General features: G+C 36.3%; 3 protein-coding genes across 7 annotated transcripts in view; 2 read left to right on the top strand and 1 right to left on the bottom strand.

Moving 5' to 3' along the window:
- Hsdl2 (Hydroxysteroid dehydrogenase like 2) overlaps positions 1 to 26885 on the top strand; it is a 324919-nt gene that overhangs the window by 277282 nt on the left and 20752 nt on the right. For 3 of the 5 annotated variants that reach the window (XM_043434037.1, XM_043434035.1, XM_043434034.1), the window contains one exon: positions 14329 to 14517. The exons of 1 other annotated variant lie outside the window; for it this stretch is intronic. In XM_043434037.1, the coding sequence (XP_043289972.1) occupies positions 14329 to 14517 (189 nt within the window). Of the gene's footprint in view, positions 1 to 14328; positions 14518 to 14832; positions 15270 to 26885 lie in introns of those variants that run through there. One more of the 5 variants, XM_043434038.1, reaches the window with a different exon arrangement.
- Positions 256 to 4076, bottom strand: LOC122419461 (uncharacterized). Its single transcript, XM_043434032.1, has 3 exons — positions 3565 to 4076; positions 2918 to 3226; positions 256 to 2832 (listed from the first exon to the last, which is right to left on the bottom strand). Exons 1-3 carry the CDS (start codon positions 3667 to 3669, stop codon positions 631 to 633), a joined length of 2616 nt encoding a protein of 871 aa, XP_043289967.1. The 5' UTR covers positions 3670 to 4076; the 3' UTR covers positions 256 to 630.
- Positions 4062 to 7804, top strand: LOC122419462 (uncharacterized). Its single transcript, XM_043434033.1, has 9 exons — positions 4062 to 4207; positions 4677 to 4936; positions 5508 to 5662; positions 5861 to 5965; positions 6049 to 6202; positions 6376 to 6578; positions 6819 to 6989; positions 7077 to 7311; positions 7385 to 7804. The coding sequence occupies exons 2-9, from the start codon at positions 4693 to 4695 to the stop codon at positions 7510 to 7512; spliced, it is 1395 nt and encodes a 464-aa protein (XP_043289968.1). The 5' UTR covers positions 4062 to 4207; positions 4677 to 4692; the 3' UTR covers positions 7513 to 7804.

Here is a 26885-nt window from a genome sequence, read left to right as displayed (position 1 = left end):
TTCCTGTAGGAATTCTGAATTTTGGAAATAAAAAAAAATGAGATCATTTTCTAACGTAGCCAAGTACAGTGAATGAATTAAGGTTCTTGTGGAATTCATTCGTGTACACTTTTAGCCCTAATCCCTCACTTATTCAGAAAAATTTTTCAGCAAACGTCACAGAGCAACAAAGGTTCCCTTATGGAAAAATACTTATGAGCACTAATGGACACCATTAGTAATTCATCAGTTTTAGTCAGGTATTCATAAGTTCCACAAGTGTCGTCATTAGTGCTAATCAGTAATTGATTCCGGTACTTATAATCACTAATGGAAACTGATTAAGAAGAACCAGTGCACCAATAGTACTGATATGTGCTCTTTTCACTGATGATTAGTGATTACCTTATTGCTGATGGATTTTTGTATCACTGATGGTTATCGCTATGAATAACTTATGGAGTTATTGCAAGGTTTTCTATAAATAAAACACATCGCTGCTCTATATATATATATCACTCGTAAAAGATATATATATTATATCTTTCGCATATTGTTTATAAATTACAGTTATTATTTTTTATAACATATATGATATAATTGATGTAATATATAACATAAGGATGATGAAGCAGTTCCATTTAAATAAGTTCAATCCTCTTCTATTTTGTTCACTAGAGGAATTAAACAATGAAAATGATCATTCAGCTTGATTTCAACACATTTATCGGTTATCTTGTGAGGTAAAATTGCAAGAAGTCGATTGTTTCGTTGAACGATATGAAAAAACATTCCAGACCTTAAGCCAAGGTCGTGGTCAATAATATACAAGTCAGGATCGCGTATGATATGGAAAGATCGACCAAGTATAACTGGCATTTCTTTTACTGATCCCAATTGACGAACCATCACAATTCCAGTTATATCCAAAAAATTTCCATCCTCTAATCTAACAATAGAATTATTGCGTTTGTTCAACCTATTATAAATATTTGCGTGGTACAATATTTTTTTGAAAATGAATCGCTCGTACAAGACTGCTTTATTCTCTATGCTAACCCTCAATAATCTTTCAACAGATGTTTGTTGAATCAAAGTTAGTATGATAATTTTCGGTGCACCAAAAATACGTAAGTCTGAGCCTATTGACATACACTTTTTAATTTTCAAATAACCAACTAATTTTTCATAGAACTTCTTGATATTTTCGGGACATGCATTATTGGAAAATATTGAAGAGCTCAGTTCGTTAGTGGACCACAGTCTGCGATATGATTTACAGATCTGTTCTGGAATGGCCTGAGTATTCTTAAATAGTTTTTTTAACGTTCCATTGTATTTCTCGTAAGGAAATGTGGATGTAGCCCATAGAGCTCCAAATTTTTTAACTGATGCTGGTATATGTAATAATAAATGCATATTAAATTTGGCATACTCTAGTCCATATAACTCTGGAATCAAGTAAACGAATTTCTTCAAAGCTCTTGTAGCTAAAGAAAGTTCGTTGTTGGTGATTTTTTTTTTCAGAAGTAAATGTAAGCTGGACACTAGGAGTAGCCAATGTTTTAGGTAAGCGAGCGGTAATATATCTTTGAAACACGGAATAAAATAATACAATATAAAATTTCTCCATTCATTCGCTTTCCACAATGCTCTATCTTGTATTGATCTAGGCACACGTGAAATTTCACAAGGAGGTTTTATCCTCAATATTTTGTCATCGATTTCTTTAATTCGTGTTCCGATATAAAATTTTTTTTTATTATTTGACGAATCAAATAGCGCATTCACCAATGTCTTCACTACTCCTAATAAAATGCAGTGCATATAATCTGGGATGAATGAAGAAATTATATTGAACAAGGGAATAAACATTAATATGGATAATCCCTTGACACCGTTGACAGGCGCATCTATTGAAGCTTGTCTCGCGTCTGCTTCGTGCTGTTCAAGAGTTCGATTGGGGCCTACCGGACCAGGATAGACTCGGGCATAACCTTTTCCAACTTCAATTCTTTCACCTTTGTGTAAACAAAATGAGCATCCATATTCGCCGTTATATTGATGAATCATTTGGCAAAGAGGCCGAGCAACAGAATCGACGGTACTCAATAGAGTATGTACTTTTATATTCACATCCGGTAGTCCCGAAATTGATCGTACAATACCGTCGTTATGTAATTTTGTCAATTCGTCGGTGAAAACAGAAAGAAAAACATTCATATCTGGTTTTTCTGATCCATACCATAGCCCACATAACATTATTTTTTCTTTGCGAATTGCAAAGGGCAATTCATTTATCATAACTTGTATCGGCCACATTGACAATGCAGACGATTTGAACATCCTAACACCATCGGTGTTAAACTGTAGGCTGATGTCATTATTAGATATCACATTTTGTTGTAACAATTTTTGATAGACTTGTCCGTTTATGACATCAGAGTCGTCATTCGATGGTTTAAGAAATTGAAAATATAAGTCACTATTGACTATAGATTTTAACTGCTCTGTCAATGAGATAGTGAAGAAATATTTATCACTATTTTTTAAATCGATCACGTTATAATTGCACTCGCATATTTCGCATCGACTGATTACTTTATTAACAAATACCAATAGTGATTTGCATTCTGGGCAAATATAATGTGTTTTAATGGGAATTTGTGAGTCAAACTGTTTTAAAAACATATACTTTGAGGAATATACAGCGTTTGGTAAATGGCAATTTATCAGTTCTAATAAATCCTCTAACGCCAAATCGCTTATAGAATGCCGGATCGTGAAATTTAAAATCAAAAGTTCACTTTCTCTCTTTGTAATATCACAGCCATTGTACAAACGCAGCCTCTCCTGAAAATAAATTATATTATGTTAACATTTTTTATAAAAAATCAAATCATCATGTCTACGATACGAATTATTGAAAATTGAATACTTGATTCTGTTGTTGTTGGTTGCATTCATCTCTTCTCATGTCATCACCATTATCTCGCATATCAGCCAATCTTAAGTTTCCTTCGATCTCCACGAAATCGTTATTTCCCTCGTTAATTTCAAATTCTATGAGATCATTGTCAACAATCACATCGTAATAGAGGTCTTCGTCCTCTTCATCGCTAAAGTCGCCCGATTGGTCACTTTCATTTTCAATATCATTTTGAATATTATCAGTAACTGTACTGAATTCAATACTTGATGAAGGCAAAATGTTGTTTTCAGAACTCCGAACACTATCAGGTGGACTCTGCAAAAAATAATTTTATATTGGGCTTTTATATTATAAGCATATCACAACGAGCATATGTATAGATTGCATACAAACATGATTTATAATATATTGTTGACATATTTTCGAAGTGGAAAAATTGGAATGAGCTCTGCACACAAATTTTATTTTCATAAATACAAATAAGAAGGACTACGCATCAAAAGGTTTTGAATTTTTTCATGTGGTCAATGTTTTTGAAATCGAATAAAATAGTGGAGAAATAGAGAGCAGCGTTGATTGTTAGCAAATGCCTTTTTTTTCAACGTTGCGATTTAAAACTTTGTACAAATCATACATGGGTTATTTTTACTTACCTCAGTGGCAACTTGATCTTCAGTTAATTTTCTTCGAGAGCGGATGGTTGATTCGGGAATTGGTCCGTCTTCCGATAGCCATTGTTTATAGGGGCCTCTTTTCATTTTTTTAGGTTATAAGATTCTTATATGGTACCAATATAATTAAACAAAAGTTATTGCACACAACTATAGCACTCACAACTTGATTAAACAATTTTCGGTTTAATTCTGTCTGTAAGTCTGCCGGTACCGTCTAAATTTATTTGATATGACAAAGAAACATATACGAAGTATAAGTTGTGTTGTAACCTTCTTCGACCTTTATATACATATACACGACTCAATACCAATCCGCTCGCGCTACTCTTCTCCCTACCACAACCCTTCCAACGCAACTCTGTGTTGTCCCGGGGAACCCCGGCTTACTAAAACTAAGTTCTTTAGTGCGCGCGAAAAAGACAGTGTGTGCGTCGCCACGTTTTTGCGAAAATTTGTTTTTTCTCGATTATTCTCGGCTTATTAATGTGATTTTCGCTGTGTTTTCAACTGTGTTATTAAAAAAAAAGTTTCTAATTCACGAAAAAAAAGACTACCAAGATATCTCAGTGTATTATCTTCGTGCGACGTGAAGAAAAGTTACCAACAATAACAACATTTTAAGGTTAGTCATTGTCGAAATATCGAATGAAATGTTTGTATAGTATTCTGCATCTTCACAATTTTGTGGAACGAAAAAAGTTGTTTTATAAATAAAGTGTTGGTGAATAATCAAAATATATTGAAAACGTACAAAATAAGCTATCATTCGAAATAATGGATAAATTAACCTATATAATTTGATTGTTTGTTCGAAACTGAAAATAGATTATTGAGGTGGAATTAATCTTGGCATTGCGGGACTACTATAAAAATTGATAAACTTACTTATCAATGTCTCAATCTTTTCTATTATCCAAATTTTCGAAGTATATAAGAAACTAATTTTTGTCAGTATATAACAAGGGGCTAACTTCTCAGCTGTTTCGAGATAAGAATAATTCTTGTATTTCAATGAAAAAATTCAACATTTTGTCGCACATTTTTTGGTTCATTTTCTTTGTCGATTGGAAATTAATTTGAAATGTTTTTAGACTTTCTACAACAACGATGGATGACAACAGATGTGTCGTTATTGAATTCGTGAATGAAGAAAACGAAATTGGTGTTGGATACAGAGATTGGCTTCTTCCAAAACAACTGACCGATGCAGAATTGCAGGAAAAAATAGATTGCGAGGAAGAAATAAAAACTATCTGGCCTAATTGCGAGATAGGACCAAGTAATAAAATGAAAAAGCGACTTTTGGGATGCGAATGGGAAGAATATGTAGTTAAAGTGATGGCTTTCGGCAGTAAGTAAAATCTTTGCGCTTACTATTTTTTCATTCCTTTATGAAAATAACTTTTTGACCCCGCTAACTTTTCTGAAATGATAACATCTATTATCAGCTGTTATGCATGGCATTAAATATCATTACTGAAATTATCTTGAATGAAAAGTGACTTGCAAAAATTATTTCTTAGAAATCTATCGCAGCGAAACATATTTGAAAAATTTATATAGTTCCCTTTCTCTTATAACTTGATAGCTAATATCAATCACCTCCAGCGATTGTTTTTGAAAGCATTTCTATAAATACATGTTTCGGAATGATGAAATTCATTATGACACTTTAATCGGTGACCCACAAATTTCTCCTTATTGGATTTTTTGTCTGCTTACTTTTTGAGCAAACAAAGGTGTACATTATTCTAGCTATTGCTTCATAAATATATTTTAATGACTCAATATAACTAAAAAATGTTATTGAACATCTTTCATATTATCCGTGATTTGGAAAACCATTGAAAGTTTAAAAATTGAAATGGTTTGATTCTGAATTTTCATCCATGTAGCTGTAATTAAAAATCTTACACTTCTAGAATGGACCGAAATGTGTGACGTTCGCAAGAATATAGAAAAATATGGTGTATGCAACGTATCTCGAGATTCTCGTCGTGGTAGGACAAAGCGCAAGCTGAATTCAGATTCCGAATCCGGAAAGAGCGACGATAACACCGAGCCATCAAAAACTAAAGTAAGTTTTCAAAATATCATAAAGATTAAACGTGGTATTATTGATGAATTGAATTATTGATCATGAATTTCGAATCTTAAAGTTGAGGAACTTCGATTGTACTTCGGATCATTTAATCACAAACATTAATATTTTTAATACATGCTATATATATATAACTGGCAGTATAAATAAAAATAAAAGAATTGTCTTGAATAGGAGAAAAAAAATTCGAAACAACTCAAACGGCTGGATGATTTGAAACAAAAGAAATTGAAAAAAGATTTTGCTGCAAAGTCGGGAACAATGCGAAAAAAGCCGAAAGTAAGACTTATGACGATAGAAAATATTAACAGCTATTTTGAACGCAAAACAGTAACTTTATGATTACATACCATCTGTACTAGATTGCAGATGAATCTCAAGATTCGGATAGTGATTCACAACTGATGTATTCAGACAAACCAACACTCATTAAGAAAATCTCGATGTTGCAACGAGAAGTCGAAGAATTAAAAATTGCAAATAAAGTACTCGTTTCAACGACTGATGCTTATAAAGGTAATCAACATTTAATTCTAAGAGCTCAAGTCGAAAGTTTATATATGAAAAATTAGAATACTATAGAAAAGCATTCTCATACAAGAATAACGAGTCAGAAACTTGTTTGAAATAATATTTTACACATAACTGAATATAAATGAATTATTTACAATAATCTTTTTTATTACTAGATTTGCTGGAAATGAAACAGTTGATCACCGATCTTATTGAAACTTTACAAGATGTTAAGCAATGCAGTGGCAACACCATACCAAACCAATCGCAAAAAGAAGATAAATCATCTAAAGTTGCACTTAAGAAAGGGACTTTTCTGCCTTGCTCTGCAAAAGACGATGATAACGAAGCTATCATCCCGAATTTTCGAGAATCACGCGTAAATCAATACCGATCTCATTTTCATAATTTGTTTAGTTATTTTTTCAATGGAGCTGCTTAAATGTGTAACTGAAACTCAATAATTCATTTCTCTACTTCGAAACAAAAAGCCATATATTTATGTTTATGTTAATCCAAACCAACATCTAGAGACGAGGCAACGCATTATAATTTTATATCGTGAATATATATTTGAATCAATACTGCATGACGCATATTTAATTATACTATATTCCAGACTATTCATACTCATGATAATGGAGTAATTGATCAAGAGCAAAAATTGAAGGGCATAGTGGAATCGTCCCGACACCACGCCACGACGTCATCGGTCAATAATGGTACGAATGATATCAATGATAAACTTTTTCCGTGTTCGGATTCAGCGAAAACAACTCAAATAAAAGAAGTAAATATGTCAAAAACAGCTCATACTATTTACTTTTAACACTTTTTGTAAAAGATTATGTCTACCTTATTTAACGTCTTTTTACAGAAAAAAGATACTTCATCAGCAGGAGAAGATGAAGAATTCAGTATTTGCAAAAAACAATTGTCGAAATGTCGTCATAGCAATTCCATTGTATTAACGGGTGATTTAATGAACGTTTTGTTCACACGCGATGAATTAAGAACTTCAACTTTATCCGGGGAAGTTTCCAATTTGCAGCTTAATAAAAATGGACAACCGAAAAAAAAACTGAACCCAAAAAAAATTGAATTCATTTTTGGTAAGTAATTATTATCTTGATTTTTTCATCCATAACCGTGATGAGTTCAACATTTCTAAATATTCAATTTCAGATTACGTCAAGAAACTTTTCCCGAACGAAGTAAACATCGACGTTACAATTAAACAAAAAATTCAACAAAAATGCAACAACGCGACTCCTCGACCAAGCCGTCAAAACAAGTTGTCGTCAAAGGGTTAAAAATACTTATTTCGAATGTTTGTTTTCTTTCATTTTTTAATTTTTCATTCTTTCTTTTCTTCTACAATGCGTCCGCACGCAATCTCTCATCGAAAGACTCGAAATTTTTTAGATTATTTTGATTCAATTTCAGAAATATTTTCATCTTTTCTTTTCGGAAGAATGTCGACAAAACGGTGTATATAGCTTTCCTAAAAATTTGGAGCTATTCGTAATTGTCTCTTTATTAAGTGAATAAGATGAAATTATAAAAAACTAAAGAAATTCGAATAAATCTGATGTTCATTTTCAATGGTTGGTATTTTCTTATTATTCCATTAAGGTCATCAATCATTTGCGTAAGTGCGAAAGAATATATTGATACACAAGCACGTTCGTGTTCTTCACGAAATTTTTCGATATTCCGAGAAAACTAGAAGATATATATTATTCCCTGAAAAGAGAATAAGTTGCATACTAATATTTTTCTTGAAATATCAAGCCTTTTCGATAAAAACATGCAGCAGCCAGGATTTTTACCAACTGTACGATTAAGAGTACTTCAAACTATTCACTAATAAGGACAACACTGGTATTACTTATGGGATCACTAATGGAACAGCAGCGACTCACTAATTAAACACTAGCGATATCACTAATGACATTACTACAGTCATCACTAATGATATCACTACAGTCATCACTAATGATATCACTAGAGGTACTAATGGTACTAGTCCATCGGTGCGCGAAATTACGTTGTTATTAGTATTATTAGTATTTTGTGATCAGTGTTCATAAGTATTTTTCCATAAGGGTTTCTCGAATGATTCTGCAATTATTAAGAGATTATCATCTGTTTTTATGCTAGCTCGGGTTATAAACTTAAAACAGTTTACGCGTACAAGTGCATGCATTGTATCTATACGATGTACTGCACAAATTCATTTTCAACATTACACACAAGCTTGGCGTGCATGGTTTTCAATCGTTTTTTTCGACTGGACATGTTTTTTTCGAATGGAAACATAACTTTTTTTCATCATCAAAAAATTTTTCAGCGCAAAACCAACAACTTTTATTGGAAAAATTTTTTGATTAAGTTCATATTTTTTAAGTGAGAACATTATTTTCAACTATTTTAGAGGTATTCAGGATGCACCGCGAAGAGATCTTTAACGTACCAAGTGCAAGTTCGTTTGCGTGTAAGGAGCATATCAACGATTTCGTTGGGACTGAAATCAGCCATTGTTGCTAATTTTCAGAATTTTCCTCTAATTTAAGAACTTTTAAAAATTTCGAGAATCAAGAATTTTTCTCTGATTTCAGAACCTTTACAAATTTTCGATTTCGTCTCTTGCTAATGGCTGCGGAGTCAGAAGATAAACGTTTCAATCAATTTTTCATCCGTGGGCGATCACAATGACTTCTAAAATAAAAAATTCTTCTCTGATTTAAAACTCTAAAGTAAGAGAACTACGTCAGTACTACCAATGATGTTTTCTTTAATCTCTTACAAAGTGAACTTACCTTTATTCGTAAGCGAGGCTTACGCTTAAAGATAAGTACACGCAAGCGAGGCTTACGCTTAAAGATAAGTTCACGTAAGCGAGACTTACGCCTACTTTTGAGTTGTAAATCAGAGAAGAATTTTTTATTTTAGAAGTCATTGTAATCGCCCAAGGATGAAAAATTAACTGAAGCGTTTATCTTCTGACTCCACAGCCATTAGCACGAGACGAAATCGAAAATTTGTAAAGGTTCTGAAATCAGAGAAAAATTCTTGATTCTCGAAATTTTTAAAAATTCTTAAATTAGAGGAAAATTCTGAAAATTAGCAACAATGGCTAATTTCAGTCCCAACGAAATCGTTGATATGCTCCTTATTTTAGGGAGGTGTCGGGGCAATTACTTCCGAGCTGAAAATTTGTATCGACGTGAATATCCTGATCGTCGTCACCTATCACGGCAGACAATCCGAACCCTTGAGCAGCGAGCGAGGGCAGGTCGGATGATCCGCCACCGTTGACATTTCCCAAACGTCAATAATTTTGGTGGATTGCATGAAGCCCGAAACATGGCTATTTTAGCTATGATAGCAATTGATTCTCATTTGAGTGCCAAAGTGATCTCGGAACGACTGGGGTTTCCCAAATCGACAGTGCACCGTGTATTGAGAGGTGCGAAATTTCACCCGTACCGACTACAATTCCACCAAGACACTCCTAATCCAGATCCGTTGCGAAGGGTGGCGTTTTGTCGGTGGGCGTTGAGACAAATCGAGCGATCCAGGGACTTTTTTCGATACGTTATGTTCAGTGATGAATCCACTTTCAACAACCGTGGTCGAGTGAACCGATGGAACTTTCGGTATTGGTCTGATCAGAATCCACATTGGTTGAGACAGATCGATCACCAGCATCGATGGAGTTTGAACGTATGGTGTGGTATTGTGAACGGGCAATTAATAGGTCCCCATTTTTTCGAGGGAAATGTGAACTCTGTCCGTTACCTTGATTTTCTACAAAATGAACTGCCTCTTTTGCTAGAAGATCTGGATTTGGAAACACGTCAACAGATGTGGTTTCAGCAAGACGGTGCACCCGTTCACTGGGCTCATGTTGTTCGAAATCATCTGGATACACATTTGGTCAACGGTGGATTGGTCGAGACGGTCCTGTAAATTGGCCTCCAAGGTCACCAGATCTTACGTCTCCTGATTTCTTTTTGTGGGGGTACTTAAAAGACGCTGTCTACCGTCAAGCTCCAACAACACGAGAGAACATGAAGGAGCGGATAAGAGCTGCCCGCCGTGCGATCCCGAGAGATGTTCTCCTACGCACAGTTGATGGTTTTGAGAGAAGAGTTCAGGCATGTTTAAACATGAATGGAGGGATCTTTGAACATCTCTAGGGAGGGATCAGAGTACACTCACAAGGAGGGTTTGGAGTCCGAAAATACTGCGGTAGTGACGAACCGCAGAGACCTAATCCTTGTGAGCTCGTACCTATGGGCAGAAAGGCATTGCATGCCCCTCTTTTTAAAAAAAGTTGAAAAATAAAATGAAAATAAAAAACACACACACATGCACCTCCACGTATGCACGCATATGCAGACGCACACGCAAACGCACTTGCACTTGGTACGTTAAAGATCTCTTCGCGGTGCATCCTGGATACCTCTAAAATAGTTGAAAATGATGTTCTCACTTAAAAAATATCAACTTAATCAAAAAAATTTTCCAACAAAAGTTGTTGGTTTTGCGCTGAAAAATTTTTTGGTGGTGAAAAAAAGTTATGTTTCCATTCGAAAAAAACATGTCGGCTATTCTAACGCCGCCATTTTGAATTTTAGATCCACAAACCAATTTTTATCAAACGTCCCCCTTCAACCCCTAAAAGTTTTGTTCCACACAATATTTGATCCGAGCAATATTTTCCGAGAAAAGTCAGGTGTAAGATTAAAATGGGACACCCTGTATATTATAAAATACGAAGGCATCCATCTAGACGTCGAAAATCCTATAATCACCAACCTAGACATCGAAAACTATAGAGCCGTCAATCTAGATATCGAAAACCATGCGGTCGTCAACCTAGCCATCGAAAACCTTATAAAAACTCACCACACTATCGGAAACTATGGTGACTTTTATATCGGAAACCATGGACAAAGTCACCTCAACATCGGAAACTATGGAGCTATCGACTGGGGTAGTGAAAACTATGTAGTCGTCAACCTAGTCCATGAAAACAATGGGAAAACATACCTGGACATTGAAAACTACGGAGCCGTTGATCTAGACCTCGAAAAGCATGAAAAATCATACGACGACGAAAACCACGGAGAAATATGGAGCCGTCGACCTAGCCCATGAAAACCATGTCTGGATATGGAGAACCATATCCAGACATCGAAAACTATGGAATTGTTGACCTAGCATCAAAAACCATGACGGAATATACCTGGACCACGGAAACCATGAAGGAACATACCTAGACATTGAAATCTATGGAGAAATATACCTGAACATCCGAAACCATGGAGGAATATACCTAGCCATTGAAAACTATGTAGACACATACCTAGACATCGAAAAGTATGGAGTCATCGACCTAGATCACGGAAATGATGGAGAAATATACCTAGAGAACAAAAACTATGTAAACTCTGACCTAGCCATCGAAAACTGTGGAACCATCAACTTAGACCACGAAAACCATGGAGAAACATACCCAGACATTGATAACTATGGAGCCGTCGACCTCGCCCACAAAAACCATGAAAAAAAACGAAAACCATGGAGGGTTATATCTAGACATTAAAAATCATGGAATAATACACCTGGACATAGAAAACTATGTAAAAACATACCTAGACGACGAAAGCCAAGAAGTATACCTAGCAAATGAAAAGTATGGAGCTGTCCATGTAGACATCGAAAACCATGGAGGAATCTACCTAGACCACGACAACCATGGAGAAACATATCCAGACATCGAAAACCATGGAGGAATATACCTCAACCACGAAAACCATGATGGAACATGCCTAGACATTGAAAACCATGGAGGAATCTACCTAGACCACGGAAACCATGGAGGAATGTACCTAGACCACGAAAACCATGGAGAAACATATCCATACATCGAAAACCGTGGAGGAATATACCTAGACATCAAGAACTATGGAGAAATACACGTGGACATTAAAAACTGTGGAGGAATACACCTGCACATCAGAAACGATAGAGGAATTATCCGGAACCACGAAAACCATGGAGAAACATACCTGGACATCGAAAACTAAGGAGCCGTCGACCCAGACCTCGAAAACCACAAAAGAACATACTTAGACCACGAAAGCCATGGAGGAATATATCTGGACATAAAAAACTATGGGATCGTCGACCTAGAAATCGAAAATCGCGATAGAATGTATCTAAACCTAGTCCTCCAAAACCCATGAGCTATCGCCCTAGACATCCTCGAAAAATCCAGCGGCGTCGACCAGGATTTTAAATTTTTTTATTTTTATTATTTATTATTCAATTTTATTCTTATTATTATATTTTTTAATTTTATTATATTATTATTATTTTATATTATATTATATATTAATTATAACAAAATATTTATTATAATAATATTTTATTACCAATTAATATTAATAAATAAAACATATATTATATACATACGTTATGCGCAAACCAGGAGGTATTGCCTCTGCTGTGCGCACGTTCTCTGTCTCTCTCGCTCGGCGACGCACAAGGAGAGGGGATAGCCGCGTTCAGCGTAGTGCGTAACGTAGCGTGTGACAAAACGTATGAAATCGTGCAAAGGACGTAAGTCCAAATGTAAACATGCTCAGCTTACGCCCGTCTGTCTCTAAGAAATTAAAGTTCCCGAAACGATGGATTTTAAATCACTAACCTTACATATCTCAGGATCGACTGGGCGGATTTACTTGCAATAAAGACCAATGCAAAGGGAAAAATCGAAAAAAAATAATGACCAATTTTCAAGTTCTTTCATAAATTGGTTTGTTTGTGAAAGCCTTTGAAAATTCTGTGACGTCATAAAACCGGCATATTCGCGTATATAAGAGTAGCGGCAGGGCTCGCGCTGGCTTTTCTTTTGCGCTGCAGGTTTTCCTTTTAATACTTGGCGTCGAGCTGTCGAGCCGCTACCGCGTCTCGTGATACGTCAAATCCTGAATGTGTTAGTAACTTTTGCATAATCTTAAGTCCGTGCAAAGTTTTTTCTCGGGAATTACACCACCGTTCAAGATGATTTTGGGCGCAACCGAACGAGAATTAATTAGCTTAAACTTTGATTTTCCAGTTGCTAAATGGCTCCTGAGCTTCGTAATTCAACAAAATCACATGCCAATTTTACTCCCACCACCGCGAATCGTTATATTCAGAGAAAATATAGTCTCGGCGAGAGCCTCACGCCAGCAAAAGACAGGGCTGTCAATGTACTTGTCCTGAGACTCTACCGGGTCTCTTGATCGGCGAAAGAGTGATGGAAAGTTTTTTGACAGAATTGAGTTGAAAATTAGTGCATAAACAAAATTATTCATGATTTAAAATTATTGCACATCAATTCTCGTTTATAAATATATGACTGATGCGGAAACATCAAGAAAAAAATTTTAAATTCATCCGAAATTGCTCAAAAAATAGTTCTAAAACAGATATCACTTTGAAAGTGCCACCATGGCACAAAGGGTTAAAATAAAAACATTCAACATTGAATTTATCAGCTTTGATCAATAAATGGAATTATTTTTTCAAATTATTTGGAATTTTTTATTCGTAAATTGTAAATTTCAATAATAATTCGAAATAAAACATTCAAAAAAACTATCATGATTGGGATTTCAACGCGGGAGCCGACGGGGCGGGAGTCTAGCTCGTTCGCAACTGAACAACTCGCCTGGTTGTAATAGAGTGTAAAATTTATGACACATAAGTGGGCTCCCAATTTTGACTGGTGATTTCCCGTATTTCGATGCACCTCCCACAGCCTCCCCTCGTAAGAAGACTGTCCGTGACATGTGAAAAACACGAGCAAAAATTGGTCGACACAAGTGTGACCGGTCCAGAAAAAAATTGCTTCAAAAAAATCCCCCTATCAACTGGTCGCAGTGAAACGCATAACTCCCGTCTTTTTGCTCTGCGGACAATCGGGAGTAGAAAAAAATGTTGCTCTGAAACGATACCCCCTGGTATCTATTTCTCTTATTTCTTCATTTATACATACATATATTTTAAAACTTCAAAAATGCATATGCGGTATATATATAGTAAAAAAATCCCTTTTATTTGTTTAGATTGCAAGGAAACACTCATGCCTGACTTTTTCTTGGATTCGCACTCAGAAAATACTGAGATGTCAAACGTACATACGTCGAAAAACTTTGGCGAGGGTCAAGTGGCTCAGATATTTTCGGCAATAAACAACAATTTGACTCCAGAACTGGTGAAAATGACATCAGCAATTTTTCAATTCAATGTCAAAGGTATAGCAATTTATTATACTTATTTAGAGATGAATGAGAATGTAAGAGAAATTCTGAATGACATGTGGAACTGCATGCACGATGACTGATAACACTTCATTCTAATGCGACAAGCGATGTCCACAAATTGTTATTGCGACACAAAAATTCCTCAGTTACTACGATCTACGCTCAGATTTATTGAGAAAGCTATCCAAAAAGTCGTACTGAAAAGAAGTGTTCCTTCGCTTTAATAGTTTTTCTATCGAAATGTGGTCATCAAAATTCGACGAAGGTATCCATGAGATCGAAATTTTTCTTTTTTTTTAATTTTAGAAAGCTTAAAACCATAAAGATCCCCTGTCGGAAAAAAAATTGCTACAGGTACAACGATGATCGGCGGTTTCCTCATTATATTACAAAAATAAATAAAAATTCTCTTTAAAAAAATCATACCCCTATTTTTTTTAATTTTAACACAAAAATTTAAAAAAAAATAAAAGATCAAGAAAAACAATGTATGGAAGAAATAAAAGAAGCTCGCTTGAAAACATGGTACCTACTGAAATGGTTTTGCGCATACATCAGTATCCACTAGGTAGAGAGAAAGAGAAAGTATGGTCATTATTAATGCGAAGAGCCGTAAGGTACTTTTGGCGCTGATGAGCGATAATAATGCTATAATACGTTAGTAGAAATCGTGCGTTCAAACAGAAAAGATAGTTTTGTACATTCTATGACACTTTTGAAAACTAAACGCTAATCTTAACCTACCTTATCTGATGTATTATATATTTTTTTTTATTCACACCATACTTGAGCCTGTATCAGTAAGTTATGGGCCCGATTTCCTTTAACTGTCGATATATCGTGCTGATTGAGGAAATACAAAGAAGGTTCGAGCACGAGTATGATTGGCAGCAGCCATCTTCGTACGCACACGTGTCGTAATCGTTGTAATCGTGAAGAACGGAAAAGTAATCGATTGTGAGTGAAGACATCACCGCTCGAACTATCTCCAAATTTAGTGAGACAAATTTTCAACAATCGAAATTCCAAGTCCAGGCATTATTTTTCGCGTACAGGATATTGGAAGTGATCACAGGCATGCAAAAGAGTAAAGTCTGCGAGAGTCGGTCAGGAATCGCTCGCGAATTTATCGTATATTTTATAAAAAACGAATTCTATAAAAAGTGCATTTGCGTTTTATCCATAATGCCTGCTTTCCGATTGATGTTGGTTCTGTAACACATCAAAGTAAAAGCTTGAATAAGAATTTCAAATTTATGTAAAGTCTTTCTCATTGATGAGGTACTTACTCAATCTAGATCACAGTCTGGACAGACATTCTGCGTCACCACCTGGTAGAGACGAGTCCTACAGTCCTGACAACTCGATGCAGATGCAGTATTCCAACACTCTGTTCTATGCTTTCGCACCGCTGTTAACTTCTCGAACATTTCACCTCCTGCCCCGAGAACACAGACACCATACAATTTTTCGCCACGTTCGGTGCGGTAATATACCGAGACAATGCACACTTTCGAGTTTTCACTCAAATTCTGTTTTTCTTCTTCAGTGAATGTACACCACACTTTTTCGTATACGTTATGTATTGAATCACATTCACTCACTGTAACCACGGATTCATTTTGCGACATTGTTTTCTTTTTCTTCAAACGAGAAATAGTAATCGAAGGGAGCGGACTCTCAAGCAGAAATGACTTGGCTCGGGAAAAAACTCTCGTTCCAAATTTGATGTTGCATTTTCACACTCATCCCCTCTCTCCAAGTTTTTTCCAAAAACGCACTTTTCTCAGCATATTCAAAGATGGCCGGAGCAGTAAAAAATTATCTCTACAAGCCATGTGCAACGTTAAAATCTACTCTCACGCTTTCGTGCGGACGAAGGCCCCGCGTTGAAACAATTTATGATCTGGGATGTTGGATTGAACTTGAAAACTCTGAGAAATCCTTTTTCCTTCCATCTAGGAAAAAAAGTCTCTCCCTTCCATATTTAAGGTAAGAGTCGCGCGACTCTATGGTCAAATCACTACTTATTAATTCTCGAAATAAAATAGGTCATAAGGAAGGTTTTTTGTATTGAATAAATCTTAGGGCAATTTAAACTGTATTCGTATAAATTTATACAAGATTATATTTAATAATTTATGATTAGAAATATCTTACGATTGCTTATTTGACTCGGTTTCAATCAGCTGTTGATATAGCTCTATATATATCAGCTCCTGGAAGTAATGCGGTAAAAAAGTTGATCTGGCAACACTGCATTTTTCAATATAGTATATCGGCTCTCATCTGACAGTCGACAGATATTCTAACCTCCAAACTCGCCGGCTATATTATGTTATGCAGTGAGAGCAGTGATAGTGAGTTTATGATACGATGAATACGGAACGACACGATATTCGAAGCGAACACGGCATTTCGAATGGGAGGTTCATATCTAAAAAAAGGAAGCAGTGGCGAGAAAACGTTATGATGTCAAAAAAAAACCAAATGAAGAGTCAATAAGCCCCCCCAATGTTGAGGATACGACACAGGAATGTTTTTTGTCAGGTCGTCAAATCGTTGAATTGGGATACCTTGCAACAGAATTATGGTGCCAGCAATGTGACATCCCCCTGTCGCTGCGAAACATTGTGAAAAAATACACCATCGGTCTTGCAAATGAACTGTACATCAGATGTACAGTCTGCAATACTGTCAAGATAGCTTGCACCGGAAAAAGTAATAACCACATCAACAGGAGAGAATATAATGTGAATCTGAAATTAGGCGTTGGTACGTAAATTTTGAACAAATAAAATTTAAATTAATTTGAACCTTTTTTGTACATACATGCATGTGTATGTATTAATATAATTAAATTTTATGTAGCGATACTCGATGCTGGTATCGGAGAAGCTCAGATGAACACAATATTGTCTGCGCTTGATATTCCAGCAGTGACCAAATCCCTTCTGAAGCGTCATGAAAGTATTGTTGGTGTGGCGATCGAAGAATTAGCGAATGAAAGTTGCCGAACGAGTATTCGCATCAAAAAAGATTTGACGGTAGCAGCTGACGTGGATCCTTCATCACGGTAATTATTACATTTATAATGCTAATAATATAATTTATAATGCTAATTATGCTACAATTGCACATTCTATCATCACGTTCAAGCATGTGCATGTATGATGTAATCATTCTTTTATTTTGTTATGTGTTATATATTTTATTAATTTATTCGATACTCAAGAAAATAGAAAATTCATATGCCTTTATATTTCACTATGCTTTTGAATATTATTTCTTTCGGTTTGTTACAATATGAGTTACTTCTGTTTTCTGTTTGTATATTTAAGTTTATGTTTTTTCAAGCACTTTTACAGCGGCATGCAGGGCTATGGCAGCATTAAAGCATTAACCTTGCACATTATTTCATTCTGCAATTTTAACTGTTGTAGCTGAATAATTTAGATGAATAATAATCGCTCAAATACGAATAAATTAATAAACACATTTTTTTTGTACTTTAGCACAGGATGTCATCGATGGAAAACCATTTGAAGCAGCAAGAAATATTCGTTTAATCGCTACAACAATCATGGAGTTTATGATCGACTGAGCGTTGATTGGAATTTAAATATTTGGATTTATTCTCAATCCCATATTATACCGGAATCACATGCAAATATCAACTTTTTGTTGAATTTTTTCAATTACAGTATCAGTTCATCAATTCCACAGAAATTAGTTCCTCTCAAAGCCAGTTACGATGCAGGGTGGCAAAAACGTGGTACAGGGCATGCATATAATAGTCTGACTGGTATGTAAATATAAACATCAATATGCTTTTCGCTAATGCAATTTCTTTAAAAAAAAAACCTTATTATTATTATATGTTGCAGGTCATGCATCATTAATCGGTTACCACAGTGGTAAGGTGTTATCGTACGCAACGCATACTAAAAGATGCGCAAAATGTGATCGAAACTTCCCGAAGGATGACCACGACTGCCGATTGAATTTCGATCGTAGCGCAAAAGCTATGGAGCCAGACATGGCGATCGAACTTATAACCAAAAATCGTCTTTTACTAGAAGAAAATGTATCGATCGCAGTTATGATTGGAGATGACGACGCCTCATCGATCGCCGCCGTCCGTCGTGAATCGGTACATAAGGTTGAGAAATGGTCTGACATTAATCATGCCAAAAAGGGCCTGACCAGTGCCCTCTACGCCTTAAAAGTACCGAAAGAAGTAATAAATTATTTCGCACGAACATTTTCTTATGCTGTGTATCAAAGCAAAGAAGAAGCGGCAGCGGTTAGAGCAGCATTGTTCAATATTATTGATCATGCTTACGGAAACCACGACAAATGCGGAGATTGGTGCCACTCTCACGCCAAGGAAAACTGTGGTGATGATCGTTTGAAAGGCAGCAAGGTATTGACGGATCCGGAGCTGCGTTCGAAACTAACCACCGTAATTGCAAAGTATGCGAACAACGCCGAAAAACTCGCACCGTGCGGTTCTTCACAAGCAAACGAAAGCTTCAACCAAATAGTGAGCAGCAAAAATCCAAAGGCTCAATTTTACGGTGCTTCAGAGTCGATGGCCTACATAGTGGCAGCCGCCGTATGCCAAAAAAATCTCGAAACAATGTACGTACCTGAGGTATTTAAAAAACTCGATCTTGCTCCGGGAAAAAATACGACAACGTACCGACGACACAAAGATACTGCGAGATTGAAAAAATCTGATCTATCGAAAACCGTCCAAATGAAAAAAAAAGATTGTTTGCCACCAGTACTAGAAATAATAAGAATGCTGTCTCACAACAACGAGAAGGAATAACCTACGAAACGGGGTGTGCACTCGATGGCGTATCAGAGCTTCTGTGCAATCAACTAAATAATAATAATCCATCCACGTGTACGTATCTAAACAAAGTATATGTTATATATATATTTTACTTGTTAGTCGTGTTATTAAAACTTGAAACCTATTATTATAGGTGATGTAGCTGATTTATCAAAGAGCACAATCGTGCTATTCGATTTGGAAACGAGTGGTTTGTCAAGCAGTGCTGAAATATGCCAAGTGAGTTTTGTTTTCTATATTGAGAAGTATAGTATACTATGGTGAGCGATATGCACGCATTGTATATACCAATCTATTTTTATTTATTTTTGAGTACCCTAAGTTGTATTGTCCTATCTTTAATAAATTCACCACCATGTCACGCTAATTAAAAAAACAAAACATTGAGCTCTAAAAAATGTCAAAAAAAAACGTGTTGAAATCTGTTCCTCTATATTTTTATGTGTATTCATTATTATTTCAGATCGCTGCAGCCTCTGAGACACAAACGTTCAACGTGTATATGACACCGAAAAGCATATCTCCTGCAGCAGCTGCAATAACTGGATTGCATGTCGAAATGGGCGAGTTATACCTCAACGACCAACGGTTGGACACTGTACCAACGCGAACAGGCTTGATGAGCTTTATAGCTTTTTTGCGTACAATTGGAGACAGCGTAACACTAGTGGCTCATAATGGGTCTAGGTAACGCGTACATTGTGCACTCACCGTCATTGGTTTGTTTATAAGTCGTTTTGCACATTTAATATGTTTCACGACAGGTTCGATGCACCAATAATTTTACGTCACCTCCGAAACTGTGAGCTACTCACAGAATTCATGGCTGTCGTCGAAGGATTTGCCGATACTCTCACCATATTTCGCGAACGTTTGGAAGATCGCAAGAGGGAGAAAAAAAAATTCAACCTGACAGCTTTAGCGTGCGACTTTCTCGGTAGCGCCTCAATAGAAGGAGCTCATGATGCGCAAATTGATGTGCAGATCCTAAGGCAGCTCATAACTGTCATAGGACTCAGCAATGACACCATTCGGAGTAATGCACAAACGACTGTAAACATTTTAAGAAATCAAGAAAGATTGGCACTTGAAAATCGATACAAAGCGTCGATGCTGAATTTGAAGCCGGGTGTATCTACAGGAATGATTACCAAGATGGCGAAAGCTGGGATTTCGCGAGAAATTTTGCAAAATGCATATACAAGTGGAGGCGAGCATGCGGTAAAAATGTTGCTTGGCGAGAACATCAATGGACGGCCGCGAGTTACAAAAAACATAATAGTTTTAAACGGAATTTTCAATCAACTGAATCTCAGCGCATAAATGTTGTTTGATCTTCAACATTTGTAATATGTCTCATTTTCTATTATGAATAAAAAAAATATGCAATGAAATGTGTTTTTAATAGGTTATTATACAAGCCTTAGTAAATAACCGAATGAGCATCTTCCATGTCAATGTTTCAGATTTGTTCACTTGCGTCAGGCATTTTTGGTGGATGATATAAATATATACATATATGATACACATACAAACATATATATGTATACATTCTCGGACGTCCGTGGCCGATCGCGCTCTCATGCACGTATATATGCTTACATGCAACGTTGCCAAGTGTATCGAGGCAATTCATGGCGGTCGATCTTCTGCCATTATCTGAGTTTTCATCGAGATTATTTTAAAAATTCTCTTCGAATGAGTCGGTGGCCCTATATTTTTATTACATTGGAATCTTTATAATATAATCTATGAGGAGCAATTTTAACATAAACTATATCTAATCGATAAGGAAATGAATTCTGCAATCATAGTGTTGGCGGGATGGGTTTCTTATAAAATGCCGTGTTATATTTCTATTTTTGGTCGTAAATTTCTTGATATAATTTTCGGTAACGTATTAAATCCTTTAGCCATATGAAAGTTTATCACGTAAAAATTATATAGTTTAAAAATCATGAGTTCGGCTAATATCAATTACCGAGCGACTCCTACCTTAAATTTAGATAACAAAAAACGACTTCCGTCGATGCTCCCGAAAAGGGCTGAATCTTCAGCTTGACTAGCTGATAGTTAGTTAGCATCGAACCTCGAAAGAGTCAACACTGGATATCTTGAGAAAGACTCTGTCGTAAAACTCGATATCAGCGCATCATGTCTCTTGTCACCGACGTTGCTACGGAGCAGCTGCTGCGTATGCAAGCAACGCTTCTTCGGACGTTGGAGCAATATTTGGTGTGGGAACACCAGTGTGATACACTTATTGAATCGTTGGAGGCGCAAGTTCGATTGAAGCAATCACGACCGATAAAAACGGGATGGCACCACGCAATCACTTCGCAAATCTTACGTCTCGAATGTTTGAAGCAGGTAACACGTCAACGCTTCATACATTAGGGCGGTGGAGTATCGAATGATTGTGGATTAATATGGCGAGAAATCGAAAGCGCATTTGAGAATCGCTTGTCAACCGGTGCTGTGATTAATCGTGATCATATCGACCTACAAAAGTTTCTACTGGATGCGTATGAACTTGTTGAAAAACAAGTGAGTGCTCATATACGCAAGTATAACAGCATCAAAGTGAACACTTCGTTCAATGGAGAGTTCAGCGTGGGTGATATTCGAGCGAATAAAAGTATCAACACGGGAAATGTTGAACTTTTTACAACATCGGATCTGAATGAGTGGTATCAGAAGCGAGTCGTGGAGCCGACTTTGAAATCGCTCGAGGAATTCCAAGAGAGTGACATTGGCTGGACCCTAACATCGAAAACCAATCTAACAGTGAACATTAACAAGTACAATGCTTTGCGTGCGGGATGTTACGTTTCATTGGCGAAGCGTATTCAATTGAAAAGAGCAGTGGTAAATGTGAAATCGGCGGATAATGCGTATTTCGGATGGGCAATGACTGCTGCGCTTCATCCAGTCACCCAACACAGTGATCGCACATCTTCGTATCCACATTATTCAACGATATTTAATCTTCAAGGCATCAGCTTCTCTATGACGTTGAACCAAATTGGGAGATTTGAAAAATTGAATAATCTCTCAATCAATGTGTATAGTGAGAAGAAGGATGTAATTCTGCCAGTGCGGGTGAGCAAGGAGAAGAAAGAACGACATGTCAACTTGCTTTACGTCGAAGACGTGTCGGGATGTGGAATTGGACCCTTTGCTTGCATCAAGAATTTATCCCGGCTTGTCAACTCACAACTCAATGCTGATGGACACAAGAAATTCATCTGTGATCGGTAAGTAAATTAATACAACTGTAGTCATTTTTACTTCACCATTATGATGAAATATTAAAAAGAATTTGAAATTTTACAGATGCCTCCATTACTTCGCAACCATCGAAAAGCTGCAGTCATATGAGGTGGATTGTGGCGTACTCAACGATTGTGCTGTTCGATTACCGGATGAAAACGACAAATGGCTGGAATTTACGAACGCCAATCGGAAGGAGCGTCTCCCGTTCGTGGTATACGCCGATTTCGAATGTATCTTGGAGAAGACCAGCGCTGAAGAGAGGGAGAAAAATAAGATCCAACATCATCGTGTCTTCAGCGTTGGATATTATGTAAAGTGCTCTTACGATGATTCACTATCGGGATATCACGAACACCGAGGTGAGGACTGCGTGGAATGGTTCGTAGAAGAACTTAAACAATTAGCTGTGCGCGTTGAACAAATTCTTCTAACGAACGTTCCAATGAAACAATTGACTCCGCAAGAGTGGAAAAAATTTCGGGAAGACAAAGAGTGTCATATTTGCGAGAAACCTTTTGCCGAGGGTGATGAGCGTGTTCGCGATCATTGTCATCTGACAGGCCAATTCAGAGGTCCGGCTCATTAAAATTGTAATTTAAACTATCAGAATTCGTTTTTCATGCCAATAATTTTTCATAATTTATCCGGTTATAACGCGCATTTCATCATAAAAAAAGTTGCGACTGCGTTCGCGGGAAAAATCGATTTGCTTCCGATAACAAAAGAAAAGTACATCTCCTTCTCGAAAACGGTTCAAACAACCAAAGACACACGAAAAAATATAAAATTACGTTTCATCGACTCTTTCAGATTTCTCAATACAAGTCTCGATAAATTAGCATCATTCTTAACTGCAGACAAACTCGCTACGTTGAAATCACCATTTCAAGATGTGAACGATTTTCATTTATTGACTCGGAAAGGTATCTTCCCGTACGAGTATATTGATAGTTTTGAAAAGTTGAATGAAACGGAGCTTCCACCGCGGGAAGCGTTTTACAGCTCTTTAACTGATTCAACAGTTTCCGAAAAGGAGTATGCACATGCGAAAAATGTGTGGGAACGATTTTCAACGCGAACGCTCGGCGAATACAGCGATTTATACTTGAAGACTGACGTATTACTATTAGCCGACATCTTTGAGAATTTTCGCGATACATGCCTGAAAAGTTATGGTCTTGACCCAGCATTTCACTGCACTCTTCCCGGGTATACCTGGGATGCCATGATGAAATATGCAAAGGTAAAGTTTGAATTGCCCACGGACATCGATATGGTATTGTTCGTGGAGAGAGGTATTCGAGGTGGTCTTAGTCAATGCTCCAAAAGACATGCTCGTGCTAATAATAAGTATATGGACTCGTATGACCCATCTGTTCCATCATCATATTTAATGTACTTCGATGTTAACAATTTGTATGGATGGGCAATGCCTTATGCAGATTTCGAATGGATTGAAGACATTGCAAACTTCAATATTGAGTCTCATCCATATGACTCTGAAATTGGTTATAAACTAAAGGTCGATTTGGAATATCCAAAACACTTGCACAATGCACATAGTGATTTGCCATTTTGTCCAACGCATGACAAACCTCCGGGCACGAAGCAAGAGAAGCTTCTTGCAATGGTGAATGCGAAAAAAACGATATGTCATACATTATCGTGCATTACAGCAGTGTTTGAAACATGGTTTGAAAATCACCAAAATACACAGAGTCTTGAAGTTTAAGCAATCTTCCTGGCTCAAAATATACATTGATTTGAATACGCAGTTTCGTACACGTGCGAAAATGATTTTGAAAAAAATCTATTCAAATTAATGAATAATGCTGTGTTTGGAAAAACCATGGAGGATGTTCGTAGTCACGTTCAAGTTAAACTTTTAACGAAATGGGCAGGCCGATATGGAGCAGAAGCTATGATTGCTAAACCTAACTTTCACAGTCGAAGTATTTTTGCGGAAGATTTAATCGCTGTAGAGTTGCGAAATCTCCTAGTCATGTTTAACAAACCGATATATGTCGGCATGTCAATTTTAGATATTTCGAAAACTTGTTTATATGAATTCCATCACGAGTTCATGATGTCGACGTATCAGAATAAATGTAAAGTCATGTATACAGATACTGATAGTTTAATCTACCATATTGAGTGTGAAGATGCATATGAGGACATGAAGGATGAGAACAATGGGGCCATAATGACTGAATTCGTTGGACTGAGATCGAAGATGTATGCGACGCGAGTTGAGGGCAAGAAAGATGTTAAAAAAGCTAAAGGAGTCAAGAGTAATGTTGTTGCGAGAACCATAACATTCGACGATTATGTGAAATGTCTCGGTAAGCAGATTGAAATGAAGCGTTGTCAATCTTCAATTCGCGCAACATTACATAATGTCTATACCATTACGGAGACAAAAATCGCTCTCAGTCCACACGATGACAAGCGATACATTATACCTGGAACGGTAGACACGTTGCCATGGGTTCATTTCAGTATTCCTCAAAGTTCCGTGGAACGCGCGTGCGTGTGAGAGGACTCGCCCTCAAAATTTTTTTTGTGAATTCTACCTGCTGAGGACTTGCTTGGAAGAGGTCATAAAAATAAACCAGACATTGAAATTTTTTTTGTCTTTATTGTTCACAAATCTTATCCAATCGAAGTTGAATGTTGTGAATAATACCAGGGGATCCTGAAAGTCGGAGGGGAATCGATTTTTTAAAGTGTGTACCTTGTTGAAGTAACGAATGACTTTCATGTGAATTTTTAATGATTTTATTTTCATTAATTTTTTAGTAATTTTGATAAAACGTTGTGAGCCCGACAAGGATTCTCAACGCTCATTTGTCGCCGGAGATTATATTTCGAATAACTGATAAATACTTGATCTCGAATTGATATAATACATTTTAGTACTGCACGAAACTTCCGTTATGACTTTTTTTTCATTAACTTTTTTCGTGAAAAAAATTATCATGAATTTCATTAAAGTTTCCAATTTGTTCGATAAATATTCCAAATTATCAATAAAAACTTGGCCTCCAATTGATATCATACATTTTTATACTGCATGTAACTTGGATAGTACATTTTTCAATGTCTTCAATATTTATGAATTTTTTTTATTTTTCTTTACAGAATTTTTTCGATTGTTTTTTATTTTTGTTGAATTTTTTTGAACTGTTCAATTTTTCGTTTATTATATCTATAGAATTTTTTTTCTGGTTCGTAATCAAGAGACTCGGTAGAGTGTCGGGACAAGTACATTGACAGCCCTGTCGTCTGCTGGCCCGAGACTCTCGCCGAGACTATACTTTCTCTGAATAAAACGATTCGCGGTGGTGGGGGTAAAATTGGCATGTGATTTTATTGAATTACGAAGCTCAGGAGCCATTTAACAACTTGAAAATTGAAGTTTAAGCCAATTGAGTAATTCTCTTTCGATTCCGCCCTAAATCAGCATGATCGGTGGCGTATTTGCTGAGAAAAAACTTTGCACGGGCTCAAGATTATGCAAAAGTTACCAACACATTCAAGAATTTATGCGTCTGTATTTATAAACACCATCAAAGGCACTTTGATGCTCTCGAGTTTCTGATTCGTTGGATCTGACGACATCCATTTTTAGACGTTGTGATTGGTTGTTGAAATTAGTTGTTGATGATTGGAAATCTGACGTCAACTTCAGAACGTAGCACACGGCGCAGCACAGCTGGTAACAGCAGTCATAAATTCGACCGATATACATATAATATGTACAAACCATGTGTCAGTTTTTGAACGTATGAACAGAGTTTCGACATTACGAAGTGCGTGCGGGATCAATAAAAAAATAATTTTCGTCATCTAAAGAAGTGCATATAACTATTTATTTTGTTATTTGTGATATATTAAACCGGTATCAAAGCGGCCGCGTAAATGTAGTCTGTGATGTGTGTATGAAAAAGAATATAAAAAATGCGTGATGCATATATGTCAACGAAACTTTTCAAGATTTCATTATTTCGTTCGATTGGAAATAAGTGTTGACTGAAATAATCCTTCAAATAAACCAGAGTACGAGAAATATTGTCCAGTGCGAATATATTGTCAGTGGCGTGGTTATATATCATGTGTACATAGGTTATATATACGAATAAATAGAACAAAAATACACGCAACTGTTAGAATGATATTAGAAACTTTAATTGAATAAATGTTTTCTAATTTATTTCTT

Source organism: Venturia canescens, chromosome 1 (genome assembly GCF_019457755.1).
Source record: "Venturia canescens isolate UGA chromosome 1, ASM1945775v1, whole genome shotgun sequence".
NCBI lineage: Eukaryota > Metazoa > Arthropoda > Insecta > Hymenoptera > Ichneumonidae > Venturia > Venturia canescens.
This window is presented reverse-complemented; position numbering and strand designations above follow the sequence as displayed.

Excerpts from the sequence above, each read along its gene's own strand:
- LOC122419461 (XM_043434032.1), bottom strand. The coding sequence starts at position 3,669 with ATGAAAAGAGGCCCCTATAAACAATGGCTATCGGAAGACGGACCAATT. Across the intron at positions 3,227-3,564 it reads AAGATCAAGTTGCCACTGAG|AGTCCACCTGATAGTGTTCG; the intron begins GTAAGTAAAAAT and ends TATTTTTTGCAG. Across the intron at positions 2,833-2,917 it reads ACCAACAACAACAGAATCAA|GAGAGGCTGCGTTTGTACAA; the intron begins GTATTCAATTTT and ends ATTTATTTTCAG.
- LOC122419462 (XM_043434033.1), top strand. The coding sequence starts at position 4,693 with ATGGATGACAACAGATGTGTCGTTATTGAATTCGTGAATGAAGAAAAC. Across the intron at positions 6,579-6,818 it reads CGAATTTTCGAGAATCACGC|ACTATTCATACTCATGATAA; the intron begins GTAAATCAATAC and ends ACTATATTCCAG. Across the intron at positions 6,990-7,076 it reads AAACAACTCAAATAAAAGAA|AAAAAAGATACTTCATCAGC; the intron begins GTAAATATGTCA and ends GTCTTTTTACAG.